Consider the following 24,346-nt stretch of genomic DNA (forward strand, 5'->3'; position numbering starts at 1 on the left):
CACGTCATGTGGCATAGGGAATTCTATAAACTTCTCCTCCAAGAAATGAAATGAAACAATTACATTTGATGAAATATCAAATGCATATGCCAACCAATGAAGGGCCCCTTTGCATAAGATACCGACTCTACTAGTAAATCCATAATTTATCTCCCCGATAACCTTCCACATGTTGGATCTCAAACTAAATACTTGAAAACATGTATGATTCTCATCTTTCTTGTACCCTAAGACAAGTTTATAATCATTCGTCAATGAGTCATAACCAAAGCCCCAGCACAAAAAATCGGTTTCAGGAATTCGGGGCTTTCTTACTTTCTTCACCTCTCTAGTTGAAGGATTAATTAATAAAATTTTACTAGGGGAAGGGGAGACACATACAAGACCATTGCAAGAACCGAGTAGATGGCGGTCATTGATTTCAAAGAAGCCGTGGTCAAACTCAAAGTGTTGATTTGAAATGTAATCGGCTTCTTTAGACATAGTAATTCTCCGGTGTCCGATTCTTTCATTGTCACAATCATTAGCATAATGATGGTTGAGATGGATTTTAATGAAACGTCGATACGATATCAAAGATGACCATGATTTGCACACACTCTTGCATCGGAGGAGATCTTTCACATCCAATCTTTTAAGTATCTCCTCTTCAGGGCCGTCCCCGAGAATGATAAAAATCTTTTGGGCCCCGGCAAGATAAAAAAATTGGGCCTAAATTTATAATATAAAATATCAAGAAATCACTATACGACGATCATTGTTATAAAATAAACAAAACAAAAGTAACGTAACAAAATGATCGAATTTACTTAAGTGAATCGTGCGGCTCTCCTAGCGTTTTTGGAAGCAAAACTCTCGATCAAGTCTTTATATTCCATACCTTCTAATATTTCGTTTTCAATAGATATCATCGCCAATCCGTTAAGTCTTTCTTGCGACATCGTCGATCGTAAATAAGTCTTCAACAACTTCAATTTTGAAAAGCTTCTTTCCGCCGATGCCACCGTTACCGGAATTGTCAAAAGCACTTTATATGCATTTATAGCATTAGGGAAATGACCAAGCCGCTTGATATTGTTTAAAGCATCAAAAGGGCTAACAATGTAACTCGGTAAGAATGTCTCGATCAACTTCAACTCCAAATAAAGTTCATTAGCATCAATGTCCGATTCTTCTTTATATTTCAATGCATCTTGGAGACGATAACAACAAGACTTAAGAGTGGCTTCATCAAGTGTCTTCAACTTTTTAGGAAACAAAAAACCCCATAAATTTTCGAATTTTTTGTATTGATCGAATCTTGTTTCAAGAGAACTTATAGCTTGATCAACAATACATAAAAAGTAATTGACTTTAAAATCCTCATCGAGTGAAAATATAACTTCTTCTACATTTGAATTCTCATCAAATTGTTTTTTCCTACGTATCACACGTTTTTTAGGGAATCCCGCATCAACACCCAATTCATTGGCAATTTCTACAGCTTCATCAATCGCCTTGGAAAACCCCTCTTCTCTATATTTTTTAAAGTATTTAATCAATTTGTCCACTTCATCGATAGCAACATCAAGAACCACATCCTTTGATTGCAACTTTTTACTCACCACATTTACATTTGATAATATTTCATACCAGATGACGATCTGTACCAAAAATTCATAGTCACCAACCTCATGCTTTTCAAGTGATTTAGCTTCGCTTTGAATTTTAGCATCTTTATCGGAGGCCCTAACTTCCTTCAAAGCTTTTCTTACATCTACAAGTTGAGTTCTAATAGGCTTAATACTATCTACACGACTTTCCCAACGAGTGGTAGACAATGACTTAAGAGTCAATCCTTTAACATTGTCTTTCAATATTTGCCACCTATTAATAGAATTGGCAAAGATAGTATAAATCCGTTGTATTGTTCCAAAAAATTCTCTAGACTTTGTAATAGTGTTAGCCATATCACACAAAACAAGATTAAGGCTATGACAACCACAAGCACTGTACAAAGCTCTAGGATTTTTTTCTAAGAATCTCCTTTGAACTCCACTATGTTTTCCCTTCATGTTTGCTCCATTATCATAGCCTTGACCACGCATATCATTAATATCAAGACCTAGAGACTCTAATTCCTTAGACGTAACTTCAAAAAGTCCTCTACCAGTAGTATCGTCAACAACCAAAAACCCTAAAAAAGATTCCTCAACGGTCACAGAATTAGAGCTAAAATTCACATACCTCACAATTATCGACATTTGTTCTTGGTGACTTACATCGGGGGTGCAATCGAGTATTATGGAGTAATACTTTGCTTGCTTTATCTTCTTGATGATTTCTGTTTTAACTTGATGAGCTAGTAATTGTATTAACTCGTTTTGGATATTATGCCCAAGATAATGTACATGGAGTTCATCACTCATGATACGTCGCACATGCTCTTTCATAATTGGGTCAAACTCTTCCAACATCTCAATCAATCCTAAAAAGTTTCCATTGCCATGTTGATACAACTTCTCATTTGATCCGCGAAATGCTAAACCATGTTTAGCTAGAAATTTCACAAGTGCAATAATCCTAAAGATGACTTCTTTCCAATAATCTCTTTCTTTTTTAAATTGCTCATATGCTACTTTGTCAATTGTTTTATTGCATTCCAACCTTTGACGCATTTCAAACAATTGATTCATATTCTTGAGATGTTCAAAGCTAACTTCATGCTCTTTAAGACCTTGAGAAGCATGCTTCCAATCCGCATAACCTTCATTGTCCAACCCTCCTTTCGGATGCCCTTGTCTAAAAAGTTTACAACAGAAACAAAAAAGTTTGTCAAGCTCTTTCGAATACACTAACCATTCTCTATCAAGCTTCTCCCTATTTGATAGAATTCTAGTATACATCACTCTAGAAAATCGTCTTCCAAGTTTATCCACAGGACCCTTATCAACAGTCAAATCTCTTTTTGGACCTTTCATAACCAATTCATTTTTCAAGTTAGGATTAAGCCCATCCCAAGTTCTAGGATCAAAAATATCAATACTCGGATTGGCACTAGCATCATCTTTACTCACATTAGTTTCATCTACATTAGCATTCACATCATCTTCATCCGTATCCACATCAACATTAACATCATCATCACCCACGTTAGCTTCATCCACGTTAACATTAACATCATCTTCACCCACATTAGCTTCATCCACATTAACATCATCTTCACTCACATTAACTTCATCCCTATTAACATTAACATCATCTTCACCCGCATTAGCATCCACACTAGAACTAGAACTTTGAGGTTGTTTTGTGAAAAACTTGTTTATGCGGTTTTGTTTTACTTCGTCAGCCTTTCTTTTGTCCTCCTCTAGCTTCTTCTTTTTACGTTTTTGACTACCGGATAGGTATTTGTATTTGGGAACCGGAGGCATAATTTCTAGACAAAATAAAAGTTTCAAACATGTAAGTTTCAAATCAACTTGCAAAAGTTAATACATCAAAGGCTTTTTATTATATAGGCCCCTTTCGTTGCTGGTTAAAGGATACAAGTGGGAAAGATGGAGTCTTCTTAGTTGTTGTCGGTGCATTCGTTATGAAACTATATATTAATTGAAGTCTTCACTCAATGTTATTGAAACTATATTAACTGAACCATAGAAGCTAATGATAGCTATATATTTTATACCTTTGCTGAAGTGATTTTACTTTTTCCAACATCAAGGCAGAGTCTTCAACGAATGCACTGTCAACTAAGAAGACTCCATCAATATAAAACAACATTATCCTACTAAACTATTTGTTAGATTATCACATCAATTATTAATATTTTTCTCAACTACTAGTTCTTTCTATTAATTAAAAAGGCACAATTGTTTGTTCTGTTGGTCATCCACTTTAACCACACATTAAGAATTGGAGTTGGGGCATGGGTCGTTTGTTGATGTAAAACATCAAAACAAGTCTCAAAATCAACTATATGTCCAGCTAATAAAAAGAAACTGAGAAACATAATAAGTTTAATTTACCTTTTATGTGATATTGAAACCCTAGTCACTCAGATTTTGAGTTGTTTCTTAGATTGATTGAAAGAATATAGAAACCCTAGTCACTCAGATTGTTGTTGATGTCGATTTCAGAGATGACGCCGTGTTTTTTTTGCCCTCAACTATCAGATTCAGATTCAGAGATGAAGATATGAATGGGATTGCTGTTGTTCGTTGCTGTTGTTCGCTTAGTTCCGTGTTTTCCTTTTAGCGCTCCAGAATTCCCCAAGGCCCACATATATACTAAAATAGGTTTTTAAATTTTGGGCCCCTTAAAGCTTTTGGGCCCTGGCTTTCGCCCGGGCTGCCCAGCCCAAAAGCCGGCTCTGCTCCTCTTCGACTTCATACAAAGGATGTGCCATTGAAACCCTAGGTTAGGCAACGGTCCGAAAAGGGGAAAAAGAGGATGTGTGTGTGTATGTGGTTGTGTGTGGGGGGTTGTATTAAATTGAGAGATTTGTTTTGACGAATGATTTATAAGGGAGTATGATAAATGCCACCAACATAAAACAAATCAAAGTTAAAGAAGTTTTTACCGTATTACTACTGATTGAGATATATATTTTACCGTGAAACTTACCAGCGCTATTTACAAAATCAATCTGTAAATAACGGAAACCATATGAATAATTTCTATCCAACTATTTTTCAACAACATGAAACAAAATAAAACACTTACAAGCCGCACCCTGTCATCACCAAGGTTTGAATAGGCTATTTGCAGTGACTCCGTTTCTTCATCATCATTGTGCTCTGAACGGTTAGCCAAAAAATAGTAATCACAACCATTAATACGATTATTAGTCTGATAATGACCATATTGCTAATAATTTGTTTGCATAGTTGAAACAAAGGATGGAGCCTAACATTTTATATTGATATTGAATCATACAGACACAAGCTTATAATTTGTTTGCATAGCTATTACAGTCTATTTAAACAACCGCTCAGCTTAATCAAATATTCCATGCATCAACAGTTGTTAGCTTATGCAGAAATCATAGAGGGGTTTCAGTCAGTCACGTTTTCCATCAAATACTCCATGCATTCATAGTCATTTATTACTCGTACATTAGCCTTTGATTTTGTAAAGATCCGGTTTCTGGAAAGAGGGAGTTTTGTAACACATTGAGATATTTCTTTTACTGTTAAACTTACTACATAGGCTTAGTGGTTCCGTCGAACATTGAATACTTACCAAAAGTGCGATTTACAAATTCAATATATAAGCATGTAGACATTAAGGCCTCTCACCAATTAAAGGCTAAATCTATAATTAACCAAATGCATACAAATAAAACCATGTAAATATTTCTTGACAGCAAGAAAGAGAACATATACTTACAAATCAGACAGTGTAATCAGCAAGGTTTGAATGGGCTGTTTGCAGTATTTCCATTTTCCACTGTCTTCATCATGCTCATAACTAGATTTAGACAAAAACAAGTCATCCAAACCATGAGTATGATTGTTAGTTTCTGTTGGTCCCGTTTTTTCGGTGGATCGATAACGAAAACTTATCCTTGTTTATCACAAACACGGTAACGGGTGCGGAATCCCCGTGACGGTGCAAACCAAACACAGTTAATAGGAACACGCGTAACCAAAAGATTCAATATCTGTTGATTAGGGATGAGAATGATACAAACATATACAAACAATGTTTACAGACTCTCTCAAAGTCTCACAGCTCTCGTCTCTCATGTCCAAGTTTCACACAGAAACTAGCAGAGGTATTTATACTAAACAGACACAGATAATGACGAAACACAAAATAACTCGGCGAAACAAACTTGGGCCAGATAATGGGCCTTGAAGAAGCCCAACAGGCGACGAAACAGGGGCAGCCCACGGCGAAACACCATAGTCGACGAAACACATTCAGTTTCGTCGACCATGCACATGCAGATGTGAATTTGTATGCAGTTTCAACTAAATGACATCATCATGACATCACAGTGATGATGTCATGGTGATGTGTCACCTGGTCTTGGTTTGCGGCGCTCCGTGCTTCGCGTGTCGAACTCTGGGACGCATGACGGAGGAATGTCGTGACGTCGGGCTTGAGCCGGACCTAACCGTGTCGAAACCAAGTCGAACCGAGCCGAGTCGCATCCACACAAAGTGTATCAACAAACTCCCCCTTGGACGCTACTCGTGATGGTTCGTCTTCCGTGTCTTTTGTGTCGGAGGATCTTCAAAGTCTTCACATGTCGTAAGCAAAAAGTGTATCAACAAACTCCCCATTTCATTTAGGTAGTGTGTTAACAAACTCCCCCTTAGAATGAACTCTCCTTTGAGTTATGCTCGTGAATCTTTTGATCTTCAATTCTTTAGATCCTTGTGGTGTTGATGAGTAGTCAACTGCAACCCGATCATTTTGATCTTTTGATTGCATCAACGACGTGTCTTCATTCCAAAGCTTGTCATCGAACATGTTCTCCTCGCCTATAGCATCTGCACACGCAAGAAATCTAAACGCATAATGAGAACAACCGCTTGGAATATAGTTTCCATAAACAAACGACACATGTGTGACCTTATTTCAATCAACGACCGACCGACAACAGTTTGAAAGTTTAGAAAATGATCAATTTTAATCCTTTAACTTTCAAAACTTGTTAACTTCGAACATTTATGAAGATGCAATTTTTTCCGGCTTTAGATCAGGATTTTGGTTAGGATAACTCGAGTTCCAACATCGATCAATCAAAAATAAACTAGAAGCAAAATCTTTTTGGCTTTTATAAAGTTTATATTAAAACACGCCTAAAATCTTTTTGGAAGTTTCATTTTTCAAAAGTAAAGACGGAAAACAATAAATAAATATATACAAAAATGCAGAAACTGAAAACAGTAAATAAATATTTACAGACATTCTTTTTGCGAGTTTCGAGGGTAAGAGAATCATATCAGTGTACGGTCATGCCAAAACTGTAATAGTCAGGAAAAAAAATTGGAAAACCCCAAAGTAATAAATATTGATTAACCATATCAATGTTAACCGGATTTATTACGGAATGAACAAATAATTAGGTGCATTAAAATAACATTAGATATGAGTTAATTGATAGGTAAATGCTAGTAAGTTATTTACGTACACATTTTATATAATAGATTAAGGTCTATTAAATATTATATTTAACTAAATGATTCAAACCTTAAGGGTGTGTATTGCAAATTTCAATTAATTCAAATTATATGTCTATCTTCTCTAAATTTCAATCACAAACTTTACCATAACAAATCCCGTGAAATTGGGAATTTGATTTCCATTAAACTTGTTTTACAATCAATACTAAATATAAAACCACATAACTTCTTCACCACATTTTGTTTTTCGAACCCCACCCTCAACTGTTCCGTTATCGTGAACCACCACTCGCCAACAACCAAGACAACCGCCCCATCTGCCGCCGCTACCGGACTTACACAACTGCTAACCGCCGCTATCTCGTTCAAACGTCACAAGCGGCAACTTAGTTCTGTTCGCTTTCCTCTACGGTGACAACAAAACCGATCGTTCCGTTGTGTTCTTTTTACAATACTGTTGAGTAGAAACAAACACCGACGTGCGCCACCTCTCTTCAGTTTAAGCACCGCAACCGTCCACAACCGCACCACCAAGCCTCCGCGAACCAGACTCGCCGTTGTTGTTCAGCCACATATCCACCACTCACCACCACACATAGCCGCACCGTGACCGCCACAGCTTCATCGCGGCCACCATCACTCCCAAACCAGATTGTTGTCGCCTTTAGTTACCGTCACAAATAGATGACCACGGCTATCTATCACAAGCACCGCCACCGTTTCATACCGCCAATGCGCCACAGTCCGTCATGAACCAGAGCTGTTGCGGCTGCCGCCTTTGTTCAGGAGTGATCATTTAAATGGTGTTTTAAAATAAGTCCGTTTATACAAGATAAAATTCTTTTTATCATCATGGTCAACCATGTATCAGTTCTCTACGTCGGTCTTGTGTCGGGTTCGATAGCAGTTATGCATCTGAATGACTTTTGTTTCCATGTCAGTTTCTGTTACAAGTTCAGATCGGTTCGTATATCAGTTTTTGTATCAGTCTTGTGGCTTCATCAATTTTTAGCACTCATGTCAGTAACCGTTTCAGTTCAGTCTCAATTATGTTACGTTGTGTTTTGCTTCCGCTGATATGACTTTACTTGTACTTTTGATTTCTCCGTTACTGAGCAATTTTTGGCTCAGCCGTATTTTTCTTTTTGTGTTTTTCCTATTCGTTTTACAGGTAGGTAATATGGGATGATCTGGGATTTCAGTGAGGAGCGTTAGGAAGTTGCTGGCCAAGATTCCTTATTTCAGTAATGTGATAAATGTAATTAGGATCTTTTATTTAATGCTATGGATTGGTTTTTAGTTTTGATATCTGTAAGAGTGACACGTCAGCCCTATTCGGGTCGGGGTGTTACAATTATGGTATCAGAGCCAGGTTCTTTCTTGTAGATAACTTAAACATTAAAAACTTAACCTGTGAGGTAATGGGTAGACGTTGGGTTAAGATTTCCACTTTCGTTAATTTTCATAGTCATTGGTCCTAGGTCTTTTGATCCATCTGTTTGGGAGAATTCTTTTATTAGTTTCTACTAGTGTATCCAGCGCCTCGACTCTATTGGATTATTATGCTAACGTCATTGCGGTTTCACTATCGATTTCATGATTGACTCGGAACATGGTGGATTACACGACTGAAGTGGGTACGACCTTGAACGAACTCCATTACGCGCCATAAGAACCTTGCTACCATGTGTACTTCAAGTGGTGTTTCACCTCAGTATCGACACATCTATTTTAGTTATCTTTCGTTATTTCTTAGAATTATACCTTTCGACTATGATTTTCTTATCGTCCCTTTGCCTGTTTTCCAATTTAAACATGTCATTGAGATGCATGGCGGGAGGACCGTTAGGGCACAATTGTAAGATAATTGACAATTATGGTCATGAACATAATCGTGAATTATAGGTACATATGTGTGCTTTTGGATTCCTGTTATGTAGATTGATGTCTATCCGAATGTTTGAAAATTCCTAAGATTCCATCACACTTATGTCTAAAATAAAAGAATCATTGCTCGTTCGATATTACATGTCTGCTTGCTTATGATACGCATATCCGATTTTCGTAGAGCCGATAACCTCTCAACCGTAGAATATCACTGATCTTGGCATATTGAGTATGTTTCGTATCTGAAATTATAGTGACATTTAAGGTATGTTTATCTATATGTTATATTTGAATTTCTCGCAAGTCATACTTGACAATTTTGATAACGAAATTTTAGGAAGAAAAAAAAATATAATAATCATATGGTAAATAAAATTTCTAATTGTTTTGAAATTGATAGAATACGATTTGTAGTAAATGGAATTTTATTAATATGTATAAATTAACTTTTGTGTCTAAAGAAAATAGATACATATAATCTGAAAGCTAGTTAGTATCTTGAGCCATGCTAAGCATGCGCTAGCCCAAATTCAATTTACTTATGATCGATGTTCTCTAATCTCGTTATAGCATTATCCCTAATTTTTTTTTCTTTCGAATTTTAAATTCCGTGTAATGAACCAACCAACATTTAAAGGAGTTTGACTGTTGCTGTTGATGACTTTTATATATTTTTAAAAACCCTCATTTGAAGTAGTATTATGTTCATCACCTCTATTACACCTGAACCGTAGCGATACCCTAAGTTTGTCAGAGATTGGCCGTCTTAACCATCACCGCAATACTAGCCAATGTGTGCTACACCGCGCCAAAGGCCGCCACAACGAGCCACTATTCAGTCTGTTGCTCTATCTCTGTCATTGCGCAACTCCGCTGTGATTACCACCGCGTTGGATAGCTAAGTTCACCACGTCACACGCGTCAACCATGTTCTGTTTAGCCACAGTTAATGTGTCTTGTATCACCGCTCTTGTCTCACTCTCTGAATTTGTTTACCCCTTAGTATCCTGAATTGTGATAAGTTTAATTTGATCGTATAGGACTTTAGATCTGTTCTAGCTCCCCATTTACTTTTCGTTGGGTTACACAATGTTTTCATTATTATACAATGTTTTGAAAAGCATATAATGATAACTGCAGTAAGTTCTTTATCGTATATCCGCACTTAACAATTTCGAGGACGAAATTTTTTTTAGGTGGGTAAAATTGTAATAGTTGGGAAAAAAAAATTGGAAAACCCCAAAGTAATAAATATTGATTAACCATATCAATGTTAACCGGATTTATTACGGAATGAACAAATAATTAGGTGCATTAAAATAACATTATTTGTTTAGATATGAGTTAATTGATAGGTAAATGCTAGTAAGTTATTTACGTACACATTTTATATAATAGATTAAGGTCTATTAAATATTATATTTAACTAAATGATTCAAACCTTAAGGGTGTGTATTGCAAATTTCAATTAATTCAAATTATATGTCTATCTTCTCTAAATTTCAATCACAAACTTTACCATAACAAATCCCGTGAAATTGGGAATTTGATTTCCATTAAACTTGTTTTACAATCAATACTAAATATAAAACCACATAACTTCTTCACCACATTTTGTTTTTCGAACCCCACCCTCAACTGTTCCGTTATCGTGAACCACCACTCGCCAACAACCAAGACAACCGCCCCATCTGCCGCCGCTACCGGACTTACACAACTGCTAACCGCCGCTATCTCGTTCAAACGTCACAAGCGGCAACTTAGTTCTGTTCGCTTTCCTCTACGGTGACAACAAAACCGATCATTCCGTTGTGTTCTTTTTACAATACTGTTGAGTAGAAACAAACACCGACGTGCGCCACCTCTCTTCAGTTTAAGCACCGCAACCGTCCACAACCGCACCACCAAGCCTCCGCGAACCAGACTCGCCGTTGTCGTTCAGCCACATATCCACCACACATAGCCGCACCGTGACCGCCACAGCTTCATCGCGGCCACCATCACTCCCAAACCAGATTGTTGTCGCCTTTAGTTACCGTCACAAATAGATGACCACGGCTATCTATCACAAGCACCGCCACCGTTTCATACCGCCAATGCGCCACAGTCCGTCATGAACCAGAGCTGTTGCGGCTGCCGCCTTTGTTCAGGAGTGGACGTAGCCGGCAACACTAATCAATCGTCTATGTGGAAGTAATTTGTTTGTTCCGCTCATCTATGGAGGTAAGATCTGACCCTCTTGATTGTCATTCGATATACGTTTTTGACGGATTTGTTTTCGGAGACTAATTACCATTTTAGCAAAATTATTTTGAAACTTTGCATTACATGGGTGGTTTTAGTTCTATTCACTGAAACCACACATATCAGTTCTAGAAATTTAATAAGCAAATATCACACCAACATGAGTATTTGGTTGGTTGTAATTAATTCAACAAAAATCAAGACAATAGAGAGCTAAAAGTTGTTTACTGTAATATACATATATAAATATATTATCATATGTTTGATGGGATTTATAAGTTAACTTCTGTTGGTGCACTTGTGTCTGTACTTTGTCTGTATTCGGTCTGTATGTAAACGATGTCCTTGTCAGTCCTGTAAGTTGACAAAGTCAACCGTCCTCCTGGTTTGACTTAGTCAACAGTTGAAAGATGTTCTGATCGAAGGATAGATCCTCGAAGGATGCTGTTGATCCTTCGAGGTGCACGAAAGATATGGTTCGACTGATTAGACCTCGAAGGATGATCCTTCGAGGTCAATGCTCATCTTTCGAACATGTTGTGATCGATAGATGATCCTTCGGACCATCTATCGAATCCTTCGAGCAGACCTGCTGAGTTGGGTATATATACCCATGCATGTGTTGAGTGTGAGTTAGTTCTGCCATTTGCACATCCGAGAGATAGAGAGCTTTGAGAGCATTCTGTCCAGGACTCACACACACACACTTAGAGAGTTTATAGAACATTTCTATAAACATTGAGCTTGTAACCGAACCCTCATTGCATTAATACAAGTTGTGTTAATCGGTGAACTTGTGTGTTTGTTTCTCTACTTGCTACTAACTCGGTTTGCTTGCTAGCTTGGATTCCGCACTCGCTAGTAGGTTTGTATAACAAGGTTTAGGTTCGTAATCCTTCGCAAACAGGGACCTACAAGTGGTATCAGAGCCTCGCTCTTTACCTTGTTTAAAACCGGGTTTTTACAAGTTTTGGTGTGTTGAAACACTTGGTTTTGCACCTGTTTTTACTTGTTTTCTTGCATTTTCTTTGAGTAAAAACGTGTCTAAACTAACCGGGAGTGTTTAAAGTTGGGTTGGGTAATTTGGAAATTGGTTTTTAAGAAACTTTGTGTTTTCCGGCCAATTTCCGGTGTGTCTCCGGTGACCAGACTTGGTGGATAAGGTTTGCCATTTTTGGGGATTGTTTTTGAAAGTCAAAAAGTTGGTGAAGATTTGTGTGCAGAACATACCTTTCTGCCGAAAGTACTTCACCAACCCATCACCTTTTTCACCAACCTATCACATCAGATCAGTGTGTGTCAGAACCTCTCGAAAGATATCTTTCGACATCGAAAGACTATCCTTCGACATCTGTCGATCAAGGAAGGCTCGAAAGATCACCATCCTTCGACCCATCCTTCGACGTCCGAAACATATCCTTCGATTAAGGAATCTATTCGAAAGACAGTGTCCGAAAGATAGGGATTTATCTCGAAAGATAAGGATCTTTCAAGTGTGAATCTTTCGAGATTTTGAATCTTTCGAAGCCAGTGCTCGAAAGTCAACAGTGATCCTTCGAACACTGTTGATCATTCGAACAAGTGTAATCTTTCGAAAGTGAGCTATACGAAAGATAAGGATATTTAACTCGAAAGATAAGGATCTTTCAAAGGAGAATCCTTCGAGTTCTTGAATCTTTCGACATCATTGTTCGAGATTCAACAGTAATCTTTCGAGTACTGTTGATCCTTCGAACAATAGTTAATCTTTCGATTGTGGTCAGTTTGTTGTTAACAAGTTTCTGTGATTTCAGATCCTTCGACCAGGATCCTTCGGCTGTGTATCTTTCGGATCATTCTTACTTAGCATTTATTTTGCTCATCTATCATGAATCCAAGTTGGTGGGGAAGTCCGGCTCCAGACAGTGGAAAATACATGAATACCAGTCAATCTCCATCATGGGCCGAATCTCCGGTATCTACATCCTCACAAACAAATGCCACTCCAGCTGGTCAATGGGCGTTTGTTTCAAATCAAACTCCGAGTATTCAAAGTCTTCTACTAAGCGAAAGTGAAACCGGAAGTTTGAACAGGCCTCCAAAGTTGATGCATCTTAATGAATATCCGGGATGGGTTGATCGTTTCCATACATATATTCTTGGTCAAAATACAGAGTTGTGGTTGCGGTTCACTACGGAATTCGATCAAACTATCGAGGTTGCTGCTTCTTCGACAGCTACATTTGCCGATCTTCCTGAGGATCAAAAGAAGACGTATGACTTAGAAAAGAAAGCATACGCTATTCTCACTCAAGCACTGAGCAAGGATATTTATCATCAGTTCGTCAGTTTCAAGACTACGAAGAAGCTGTGGGATGCATTGAAGACAAGAGGAGTAGGTAATGAAGCCACACGTCAACTACGACGAGATCTACTGAAGAAAGAATTCGATGGCTTCACATGTATGGATAAGGAGTCCTTGGGAGATATGACAAGCCGTTTCTATCACCTACTTACTGAGCTGACCAACTTTGAGGTCACAACGACTCCAACAGAGGTGGTAAAGAAGTTTGCCGATGCATTGCCTCCTCAATGGAATAACTTCCTGGAAATCTTGAAGTACAACGGAACGTTGAAAACTACAAATATCAACGATTTCGTGCAGCTTCTGGAGAACAAGGATCAGGAAGAAACGTTGAAGGCAAAGAGAGTTGCAGTGCCACAGAATCCAGAGATGTATTATGGCACCTCCACTACTTCATCTGCAAAAGCCGGTTCACATGCTCCACTCCAAACGGCGTTCGTCACAAGCACGGATATGTATGGCAATCCAGTGCAAGTTCCTGTAAAGCCGCCTCCAACCACAGATCTGTATGGAAATCCAATACAACCACCTCCTCCTCCTCCTGCTCAACAACCACAATATGCGTGTTATGGAGGAACATCATCTGCTGCAGGTCAACAATCAAAGTCAAATACAGTACAGCTTGACACTTCAAGTTTTTCTAAAATCAGTGTAGAGGTAGCTAAGGAACACATGGAGCTGCTTAACACTGTAGTGAGCGCGTACTGTGGGTTGATAGAGGGTCAGATTGGAAACATTAATCTGACACAAGAAGATTACCGGCAGATTGATAAGGAAGAGATGGACTTGATGGATATCAAGTGGGCCTTTGCGAGTGCTGTGAGAAGAGCAAAGGATTGGATGGAAAGTACTGGCAGAACCAGCTTGGAAAGTAAGCGAGACACCAAGTATGGGTTCGATAAGCAGGCTGTTAAATGCTTCAACTGTGGTGAACGGGGCCACTTTAAAAGGGAATGTACAAAGCCAGCACAGCACGGGAATCAAAATCCCTTCAGAAACCGAGGCAACCAGCAGAATCAGAACAGAAACACTGAGCGTTCATTGGTGCCTGCAAATAACCAAACCAACCGAGCACTTGCAGTTCAGGTGGATGAAGGTTGTGACTGGTCAATCCAGTTGGGTGCTGATGCTCCTGATGAAACAGCATGTTTTGCTCAAATTGTGAAAAAGTTGGTTCGCACCAGTGGTAGAGAATCTTCTGCCAGTGGTGGTGAATCGTCTGAAGATGAAGACTCTTCTGGTTATAGCGGGAGTGCTGATGAAGAATCATCCAATTCTGGTGATGATTATGTGGGTGAGACATCGAATGCAACAATCGATGCAGATATTGATGAACTCTTGGAGGAAGCTGCAGCAGAAACTCAAAGAAGATCTATTTTGGTGGATCAAGCTGCTTATACTTCGTCTTCTCTCCATTCAGCCTTTATGGCTAATGTCGACGGTTCATCAAGTCAGGTATGTGTCGATGAACCCACTGCTGTTAATTGTGATGAATGTGCTAGGTTGCATGCTAGATGTGCTGAAATGGAGAAAAGTATGTCTGAGTTGCAAGGCAAACATGATGCTTTACAAGCTAGTTTGTTTGACTTGCAAGACAAACATACTACTGTGAATGAGAATTTGAGTGACTTGCAGAGTAAGCATGACGCTTTGCAAGAAAAATATGATGTGACCTTTCTCCACAATCAGAAATTGACTGTGGATCTCTCAAAATGCACAGAAGCCAACATGTTTCATGAAAACCATGAAAAAGAATTTAAGTCAATGATTGAAACATTAAAGAAAGATAAAACTGAATTGACAAAAATGGTTTCAAGAAAACAGACGGACATTAATTTGTATATCTCTCGTCTTGAAACAATGCAAAAAGAGATGGCCTGTGTGAAAACCGAAAGTGATGCGATCCAACTCAAGCTAGACAGTTATTTGAGCTCTAGCTATGTGTTAGATCACATCATTGATGTTCAGAAGGAAAAGAGAGATGTCACATGCATAGGCTACAAGAAGTGTCCACCACCAGTGAGACATAATTATGACGCCATGCCTGATGAAGAGGACAGAGTTTTCTTTGAACCTTCTGTGCCTCTAGATGTTAAGGAGTTTGCTGCAGGACTCGGATACCAAAAGGAAGTATCCTCAGATTCAGATGTGTCAGCAGATACATTTGTGAGTGCTGAACAGAATCAAGATCCTCCAGTTGTGATTGAGGATGCTGATTCGTCTGATGATGAATCTGACGATACTGTCCCAGCAAAGTCTGATGCGGTAGCCAAAAATGAGGACATACCTCTTGAGAATCACATTCTATGTGATCCCCCTGTTCAACCCGCTAAGACTGTTGCAGCTGAGTCCTCATCTGCAGAAGAGCTGGAGAGTGTGAATTTGCTGTACACTCTAGTTGGTGACGATAAAATTTACTCAGACAAAGATTTTCCCCTTAAGAATGTTAATCAATCTTTAATCTGCAAAGTCTTTGAGAATTCGACGAGTAAGTTCTTGGGAAAGGCAGGACCTAAAGTTACAGTTACACAGTGTCCTCCTGTTCCAAAGGCTGAAATTCGAAAACAATTTGGTAACAAGAAATTACCAACAGTGCCAACACAGCAAAATCACACCAAACCCAAAGATAAAACACCGGCTCAAGCTGACAAGAAGCCGAACCAAAAGAAGAAGAAAAAGGTCAACTTTGTGAAATCGACGGGAACGGACAAAATTGAAAAGTTTGAAAATCAATCTAACTTAGATTTTGTCAAGAAAGCTTTTGTCGAGAAAAGAAATGAACCAAGTAGTTCAAAACCCAGTACCTCGGGTTCACAAAGTTCAACTTCATCGGCTAAGCGATCACATGTTTCTTCGGGGATTGTAGAACGAAGATCATGTTTTGAGTGTGGAACCATTGGGCACATTATTAGAAACTGCCCATATCTTCATAAGCAGAAAGGAAAGGTTGATGATCCCCGTGGCAAGACTGACCGTAAGCCAACTGTTTCCACAAAACAAGATCCCCGCCTTGTAAAAGAAAGGGAAAAGAAACAGAAAAGGCAACAGGTCAAGAAAATTGAAAAAGCAATTAAAACTGATGTGGTTCAAAAACAATCTGTTGCTGTAAAACCAGAAACTTCTACAATTTCAAACAATCAAGAAGTTAAAATTTTAAAGAAAGATACTGGTAAAACAAAACAGACATGGAAACCTAAATCGGTTACTGAATCAGGGGGACCATCACAATTCACCAACCATCAAAGACAAGAAGTGATTGTCATTGATGAAAATGGAAGACCCAAGACCACAATGGCTTGGGTCCCCATCTCCAACTAATTCATTTGAGTTCATGTGCAGGGTGCTTCAGGAGGAACTATCAGTAGTCATTGGATTGTTGATAGTGGGGCATCCAGGCACATGACAGGCGACATGAAGCTTCTCTACGACGTTAAATCTATTAGAGGAGGTTATGTTGCTTTTGCTGGAGATAAAGGTGGATACATTACGGGTGAAGGAATGATATCTAACGGGATTGTCAGCTTTGACAAGATCAATTTTGTGCAACAACTTGATCACAATCTTCTTAGTGTTTCTCAAATCTGTGACAAGAAATTTTCAGTACACTTTGATGCTAATGGATGTTATGTGCTGAAACCCGGCTTCAAAATTCCAAAAGAATGGATTCTCTTGTCGGCTCCAAGGATAAATGATCAGTACGTCCTTGACATGAGCCAGGCTATTACTACGTCTGCACAAGCAACTTGTTTCGTTTCTAAAGCCACAGAAAAAGACACTATCTCTTGGCACAGACGAATGGGTCACATTCACTTACGAAAAATGAATCATTTGGTTTCAAATGAATTGGTGAATGGTGTTCCCCTCAAAAATTTCCATCTTCAAGACGTCTGTGTTTCGTGCCAGAAAGGAAAGCAAACAAAGAAGAAGCATCCTACAAAGAAGATCAACACAGTGGCAGTTCCTCTTGAACGTTTGCACATGGATTTGTTCGGTCCTGTCAAGCACAAGAGTATTCGGGGTGATCAATACTGCCTCGTGGTTACTGATGATTATTCAAGATTTTCTTGGGTTGCGTTCATGGCACACAAGAGTGAAACCTTTGGTATTATCAAAAACTTAATCATTCAGATTGAGAATTTGTATAAGTTGAAGGTTAGGCGGATACGTAGCGACAATGGTACTGAATTTAAGAATCATTCCATGGCGGAGTTCTGCACTTCAAAGGGTATTCTTCATGAGTTTAGTGCAGCCTATACTCCTCAACAGAATGGTGTCGCTGAACGTAAGAACCGCACATTGATCGAGACTGCTAGGACAATGTTGGTAGAGTCACAGTTGCCTATTCCATTCTGGACTGAAGCTGTGGCCTCTGCATGTTACACATTGAACAGAGTCCTTACAGTCAAAAGACACAACAAGACCTGCTTTGAGCTTCTTCAAAAACGGAAACCAGATTTGTCCTATCTCGAACCGTTTGGAGCTCCTTGCACAATAATCGATCCTAATGGAAAGTTTGGGGCAAGAGCAATTGATGGATACTTTCTTGGGTATGCCACCCCTAACTTACGAGTCTGGAATCTAGAGACTAAAAGGGTCGAGGAATGGTCTGAGGTCAGAGTACAAAGGCACACCTTGCCAGTCAAAAATCCGGGTCAACCTTGGATGTTTGAGTACGATGACTTCTTCAATTCGATCAATGTTGAAGCCGTTGAAGAAAATGCTGCGGCTAGGATGTTTTTCGAGAGTGACAATGCAACAGTTTCACCGGTGGTTCGTCCGATTCTTGTTAATCAAGAACCATCTTCTTCGGTGAACAATAATACTCTCAACAATGAGGATTTTCATGATGCAAACGAATTGAACGAATCTTCAGAGGATGATGAATTTCTAGATGCAGATCAAGAAGCTCCTACAACAGCAGTTCATGGTACTTCAGAGGGTACTCCTCCAGTGGATACACATAGAACAGCTGAGACTACTGCATCATCCTCTTCGTCAATTCCGGGTCTTGAATTGGTTGTTGATCTTAATCTTAACAACCTGGGTATAAATGTTCCAGTTCCAGATAATCCAGAAACAAGGATTCATAATACCCATCCTCAACAAAACATCATTGGAAATGTGCAAAGTGGCGTACAAACAAGAAACATGTTGCGAAACAACAACAATGCAGGCTTGTATGCAGCTATTCGAGAATCCGGGCAACAAAACGACTGGTCCTTCGCGTGTTATGTCTCACAAGAAGAACCAAGAACGTGGAAAGAAGCCTTGAAGGATAATGCCTGGGTTGAGGCAATGCAGGAAGAACTGCAACAATTCCAGAAGCTGGGTGTCTGGAAGCTAGTAGAGAAACCTGCTGGATACAAGAAGATTGGTACCCGTTGGGTTTTCAAATGCAAAAAGGATGACCGCGGAGTTGTTATCCGAAACAAAGCTCGTTTAGTCGTTCAAGGTTTTCGTCAGATTGAAGGGATCGACTACAACGAAGTCTATGCACCAGTGGCACGTCTCGAAGCAATTCGAATCTTTCTAGCCTATGCGTCCTTCAAATGATTCAAGGTCTATCAGATGGACGTGAAAAGTGCATTTTTACACGGTGTGGTTGAAGAAGAGGTGTATGTCGAACAGCCTCCAGGTTTTGAAGATCCTATCCATCCCGATCGGGTTTGGTTGCTCAACAAAGCTCTCTATGGTCTTCATCAAGCACCACGAGCTTGGTATGCAACCTTATCTCACTATCTGCTGGAGAACGGTTTTCGTAGAGGTCTTATCGACTGTACTCTTTTCATCAAGGAACAAGATGGAGATCTTCTTCTGGTACAGGTATACGTCGATGACATTATTTTTGGTTCTACTAATGATGTCTTGTGTAGGGAATTCGAGCGCATCATGCAGGATAAATTCGAGATGAGTGCTATGGGGGAAATGACTTTCTTCTTGGGCCTACAAGTACAACAAACGGAGTCTGGGATATTCATTCATCAGACTAAATATGTTGGTGACATCTTGAGCCGGTTCCAGATGTCTGATGCAACGCCCATTGGTACCCCATTGCCAACTAATCACGGAATTACTCCAGACTTGAAAGGAGAAGCTGTTAGCCCTTCTATCTATCGCGCCATGATCGGATCTCTCATGTACCTCACAGCATCAAGGCCAGATATAATGTACCCAACGTGCCTGCTTGCTAGATATCAAGTTAACCCGAAGGCCTCACATCTTGCTGCTGTTAAAAGGATTTTTCGTTATTTGAAGGTGTACCCTGACACCGGTCTGTGGTACCCTAGGGATAATAACTTTGAATTGGTAGCTTTCAGTGATTCTGATTTTGGCGGATGCAAAATCGACGGTAAATCTACAACGGCTGGATGTCAGTTCTTAGGAAATCGCCTAGTCACATGGCAGTGCAAGAAGCAGACGTGTGTCGCTACATCAACATGCGAAGCTGAATACATTGCTGCCTCAAGTTGTTGCTCCCAAGTTCTTTGGATCCAACAACAAATGCGGGACTACGGTTTTGAATTCCTAACTACTCCTATTTACGTTGATAATTCTGCTGCTTTAGATATCACTAGAAATCCTGTGCAGCATTCTAAGACCAAACACATCGAAATCAAATATCACTTCATACGTGATTGCTTTGAGAAAAGGCTAATCGATGTTGTTAAGGTCCACACCGATGACCAACGTGCCGACTTATTTACCAAAGCATTTGACAAATCAAGATTTGACTTTTTATTATTGGTAAACGGCATTAAGGTCAAGCAAGAGTAAACCAACATCGGAAAATCATTTTTGTAAATATCTTTGTGTGTTTTTAAATTTATCTTAGTTTATTGATTTTAGGGGGAGTAAATCCAAAAATCTGAAAATCCAAAAACATCGAAAAATTTCAAAAACACAAAAACAATAGAAAAGCAAAAATGAGTTTCCTGGCGAGCAAAAGAGAAAATGATAGTACATCAGTGGTCTATCCAAACCTCTTTAAACCTTAAATGAAAAACGATAAGCAGCTCTATATAAGATGTATCGGTAGGCTCACAATCATTTTAAAGTGTGCAGGGTGATATAAATCTTAATCGACTGAAGACCAGGTGGGAACCATTCATTGGCATATGGTCTTAGTACCGAAATTTCGTTTGATAGATTGCCGAGGTTCTGAGATATTCAGTCTTTATGCTGCTTATCATCTGGGTATCATGGTTGTATCTTTTACCGAAAAATAACGGGGACGCAAGTCTAGATCTTCCATGATACTATACATACGTGTACATATTGCATACTGCATTCGACCTCAATAAGTGATAAACAATCACATGTCCAAAACAAATAAGTGATAAAATATCACATTTTTCCGGGTGTCAAGTTCGTCTCTCTGCTGTACGGAAGTACTGACCTGTTCACGGACTTGCACCTGTGCCCTCATGCATACGAAAATCAAGTTCCTCATCAATAAGTGATTATATCACATAGGGCTTGTTTTCAATTCAAAATAAGTGAGTATCTCACAATTTATACGGTCAAACAGATGATAATCGGTATACTCACCGGTAAGATGAACTCTCGTGCATACCTTGATACGGGAATGTGTCGTGATGTGGATGAACACCGGTCGGTAAGTATAAATCATACCTTAACGTATCCTCTAAACATGATTACATCTGATAAGTTGAGCTTAAGTGGACAACAATACCGATAATTGTTATAGGATGCTTATCTTAATGTTAACTAACTGAACAACAAGAGTGTTTTGGCATGACCGTACACTGATATGATTCTCTTACCCTCGAAACTCGCAAAAAGAATGTTTGTATATATTTATTTGTTTATTGCTTAACTTTTATTATTTCTTTTAAACAGTTTCGTCGTTTGGTGCATATCAGCACGACATTAGCGGTGATGTCGTTTGATAACACTCAAAGGATTTTAACGTGTTGTCTTTTAATCTCAAAAATACCAAAAAGATTTTAGGAGTGTTTTAATATAAACTTTATAAAAGCCAAAAAGATTTTCTTTCTACTTTATTTTCGATCGTACGATGTTGGAGCTCAAGTCTTCGTTACCTGAAACCTGACTGAAAACCGAACTGACTAAATCTTCATAAACGGTCGAAATTTGCATGTTTGAAAGATAAAAGGCTAAAATTGGCAAATTTATTAAACTTTCAAACTGTCGGACGGTGTTTGATTGTGACATGGTCATACGTGTGTCATTTGTTTATGCTATATTCCAAGCAGTTGTTCTCATTACGCGTTTAGATTTCTTGCATGTGCAGATTCTAAAGGCAAGGAGAACATGGTCAATGACAAGCTTTGGAATGAAGACACCACGAGAAGGCGCTCAAAAGATGAAGATGATCGAGTTGCCGCTGGCCATCATCAACACCACAAGGATTTCACTTCATAAAGATAAAGTCTTTTCACGAGCATAACTCAAGGGGGAGCTTATGTTAAGGGGGAGTTTGTCAACACACTTCCTACATGATACGGGTAGTTTGTTGATACACTCTCTGCTTTCAAGACGTGAAGACTTTGAAGATCCTCCGACATTGAAGACTTGAAAGGACATCAGAGTTTTGATAACTGGAAGACCAAAGACCGTCGAAGTTCGAGACGAGTCTACAACCATAGAAGATAAAGACAAAGCTACAGCCAAGGGGGAGTTTGTTGGTGCACTTGTGTCTGTACTTTGTCTGTATTCGGTCTGTATGTAAACGATGTCCTTGTCAGTCCTGTAAGTTGACAAAGTCAACCGTCCTCCTGGTTTGACTTAGTCAACAGTTGAAAGATGTTCTGATCGAAGGATAGATCCTCGAAGGATGCTGTTGATCCTTCGAGGTGCACGAAAGATATGGTTCGACTGATTAGACCTCGAAGGATGATCCTTCGAGGTCAATGCTCATCTTTCGAACATGTTGTGATCGATAGATGATCCTTCGGACCATCTATCGAATCCTTCGAGCAGACCTGCTGAGTTGGGTATATATACCCATGCATGTGTTGAGTGTGAGTTAGTTCTGCCATTTGCACATCCGAGAGATAGAGAGCTTTGAGAGCATTCTGTCCAGGACTCACACACACACACTTAGAGAGTTTATAGAACATTTATGTAAACATTGAGCTTGTAACCGAACCCTCATTGCATTAATACAAGTTGTGTTAATCGGTGAACTTGTGTGTTTGTTTCTCTACTTGCTACTAACTCGGTTTGCTTGCTAGCTTGGATTCCGCACTCGCTAGTAGGTTTGTATAACAAGGTTTAGGTTCGTAATCCTTCGCAAACAGGGACCTACAACTTCATAATATCTTTTACTTATTATATATATATATATATATATGTGACGAGAAGTAAGATATAGAAAAGTTAATTTATGAATTGGTGTTGGTCTTTAATGGCACATGTTTTTATAGGGCTATAAGCTTAACTTTTACACAGATAACTAGTACAAGTTTAGTAGATTTTATAAATGATAGTATGAGTCTTTTGGTTTCCAAATTATTTTAAAAATAGTTTAGTAAGTTTGAAACATGTGTAAGTCGAATACTAATAAAAAAAAGTTATCTTTTCTTGATGACACTAACAAGCAACATGATGCGTTAAAGAAAATCTTAGTCGCGGGAATTATTAATCCGCCAAGGGACATGGTAATATGAGTTAGGTGAATTAATTTAAGATGATTTAATGTAGGTTCTCATATACGTTAAAGACTACTTGATTTATTCTTTTGCTTGGCTAATAAAGGTACGGATTCTGTTTTTCTTTCATCGTAGTATACTTTTATTTTCGTTACTCGTCGGTACGGATTCTTTGGTCTTCTCATCATAGTATTCATCTTTATCGTATCCGTTACTTTGTAGTGTGGATCTTTGTCTCTCTCCCAAAGTTTGATTTTCATGATTCGATATTAGTACTCATTTGATATGTGATACATTATATGAGTCAGCCTGTATATGTTTGTTTACTAGTGAGTTGTAGCATGCCATACCTCAGATTTGTACTCGTGGTCGCATGTTCCTGTCATTATTATTTCCAGTTGCGTGTAAATTATTTACAAGACCTTATTATATGTACTCTGTCACCCAAGCATGCCTGGCTTGTCGTTTGGGCGTCAACGGCATGGCACTTATCGTGAGGTGCGTAATAAAAGTTCACGGCGTCTCTAGCTTGTGCTTGTGTAGCACCTTGGCCACTAGAGGCGTATAGATCGATCTTAGCTCTGAGTTTGAGTTTGTTTGTCTGGAGATGGAATAATGGGTGAACGCCACACTCACCATCTCATAGGTGCATGGACTAGCTAGCTGTGTACCAGTCTGTTCTGTTTATGGCTTTGGGTGCTTCTGTGTTACACGACTTAGTTTGTTGATATATCTATCGTGTAAGTTAGCATACATTTCCGTATGTGAATATGTTCAGTATCTGTTCTGATATATTTGATATGTTTTGTACGCATCTGATTATGCTTCCGACCGGTATTGGGTTAAGTATGCTTCTGACTATGTTCAGTGTCCAATTCTGTTATGTATTAGTTATGTCTGTCTCGACTCAGTATCTTTACCGGTCAGTATCAGTTTCATCTCAGTATCAGTCTTGAATTAGATTTAGATTCGGTGTTATACGCTTAGTTTATATCCGTCAGTACATGTATTCAGTATTTGATTCGATGTCTGTTCTATTCTTGTCGTTGGATCTGTCTTTATTTTGTGTCATTTCTCTCAATTGGTTTAAGTAATTTTGTTAGGATTTTATTATTCTA

General features: G+C 38.8%; 1 protein-coding gene across 1 annotated transcript in view; it reads right to left on the reverse strand.

Moving 5' to 3' along the window:
* Positions 1–809: 809 nt before the first annotated feature.
* The window catches only part of LOC110869328 (zinc finger MYM-type protein 1-like), a 31,686-nt gene continuing 8,149 nt past the window's right edge, over positions 810–24,346 (reverse strand). Inside the window, exons 3-6 of the mRNA XM_035975685.1 lie at positions 4,705–4,830; positions 4,606–4,627; positions 2,835–3,418; positions 810–2,729 (exon numbers count right to left, since the gene is read on the reverse strand). Coding sequence (XP_035831578.1) covers positions 810–2,729; positions 2,835–3,418; positions 4,606–4,627; positions 4,705–4,830 — 2,652 coding nt within the window. The remainder of the gene's footprint in view (positions 2,730–2,834; positions 3,419–4,605; positions 4,628–4,704; positions 4,831–24,346) is intronic.

The sequence above is a fragment of the Helianthus annuus genome, chromosome 7, assembly GCF_002127325.2.
Source record: "Helianthus annuus cultivar XRQ/B chromosome 7, HanXRQr2.0-SUNRISE, whole genome shotgun sequence".
Classification (NCBI taxonomy): domain Eukaryota; kingdom Viridiplantae; phylum Streptophyta; class Magnoliopsida; order Asterales; family Asteraceae; genus Helianthus; species Helianthus annuus.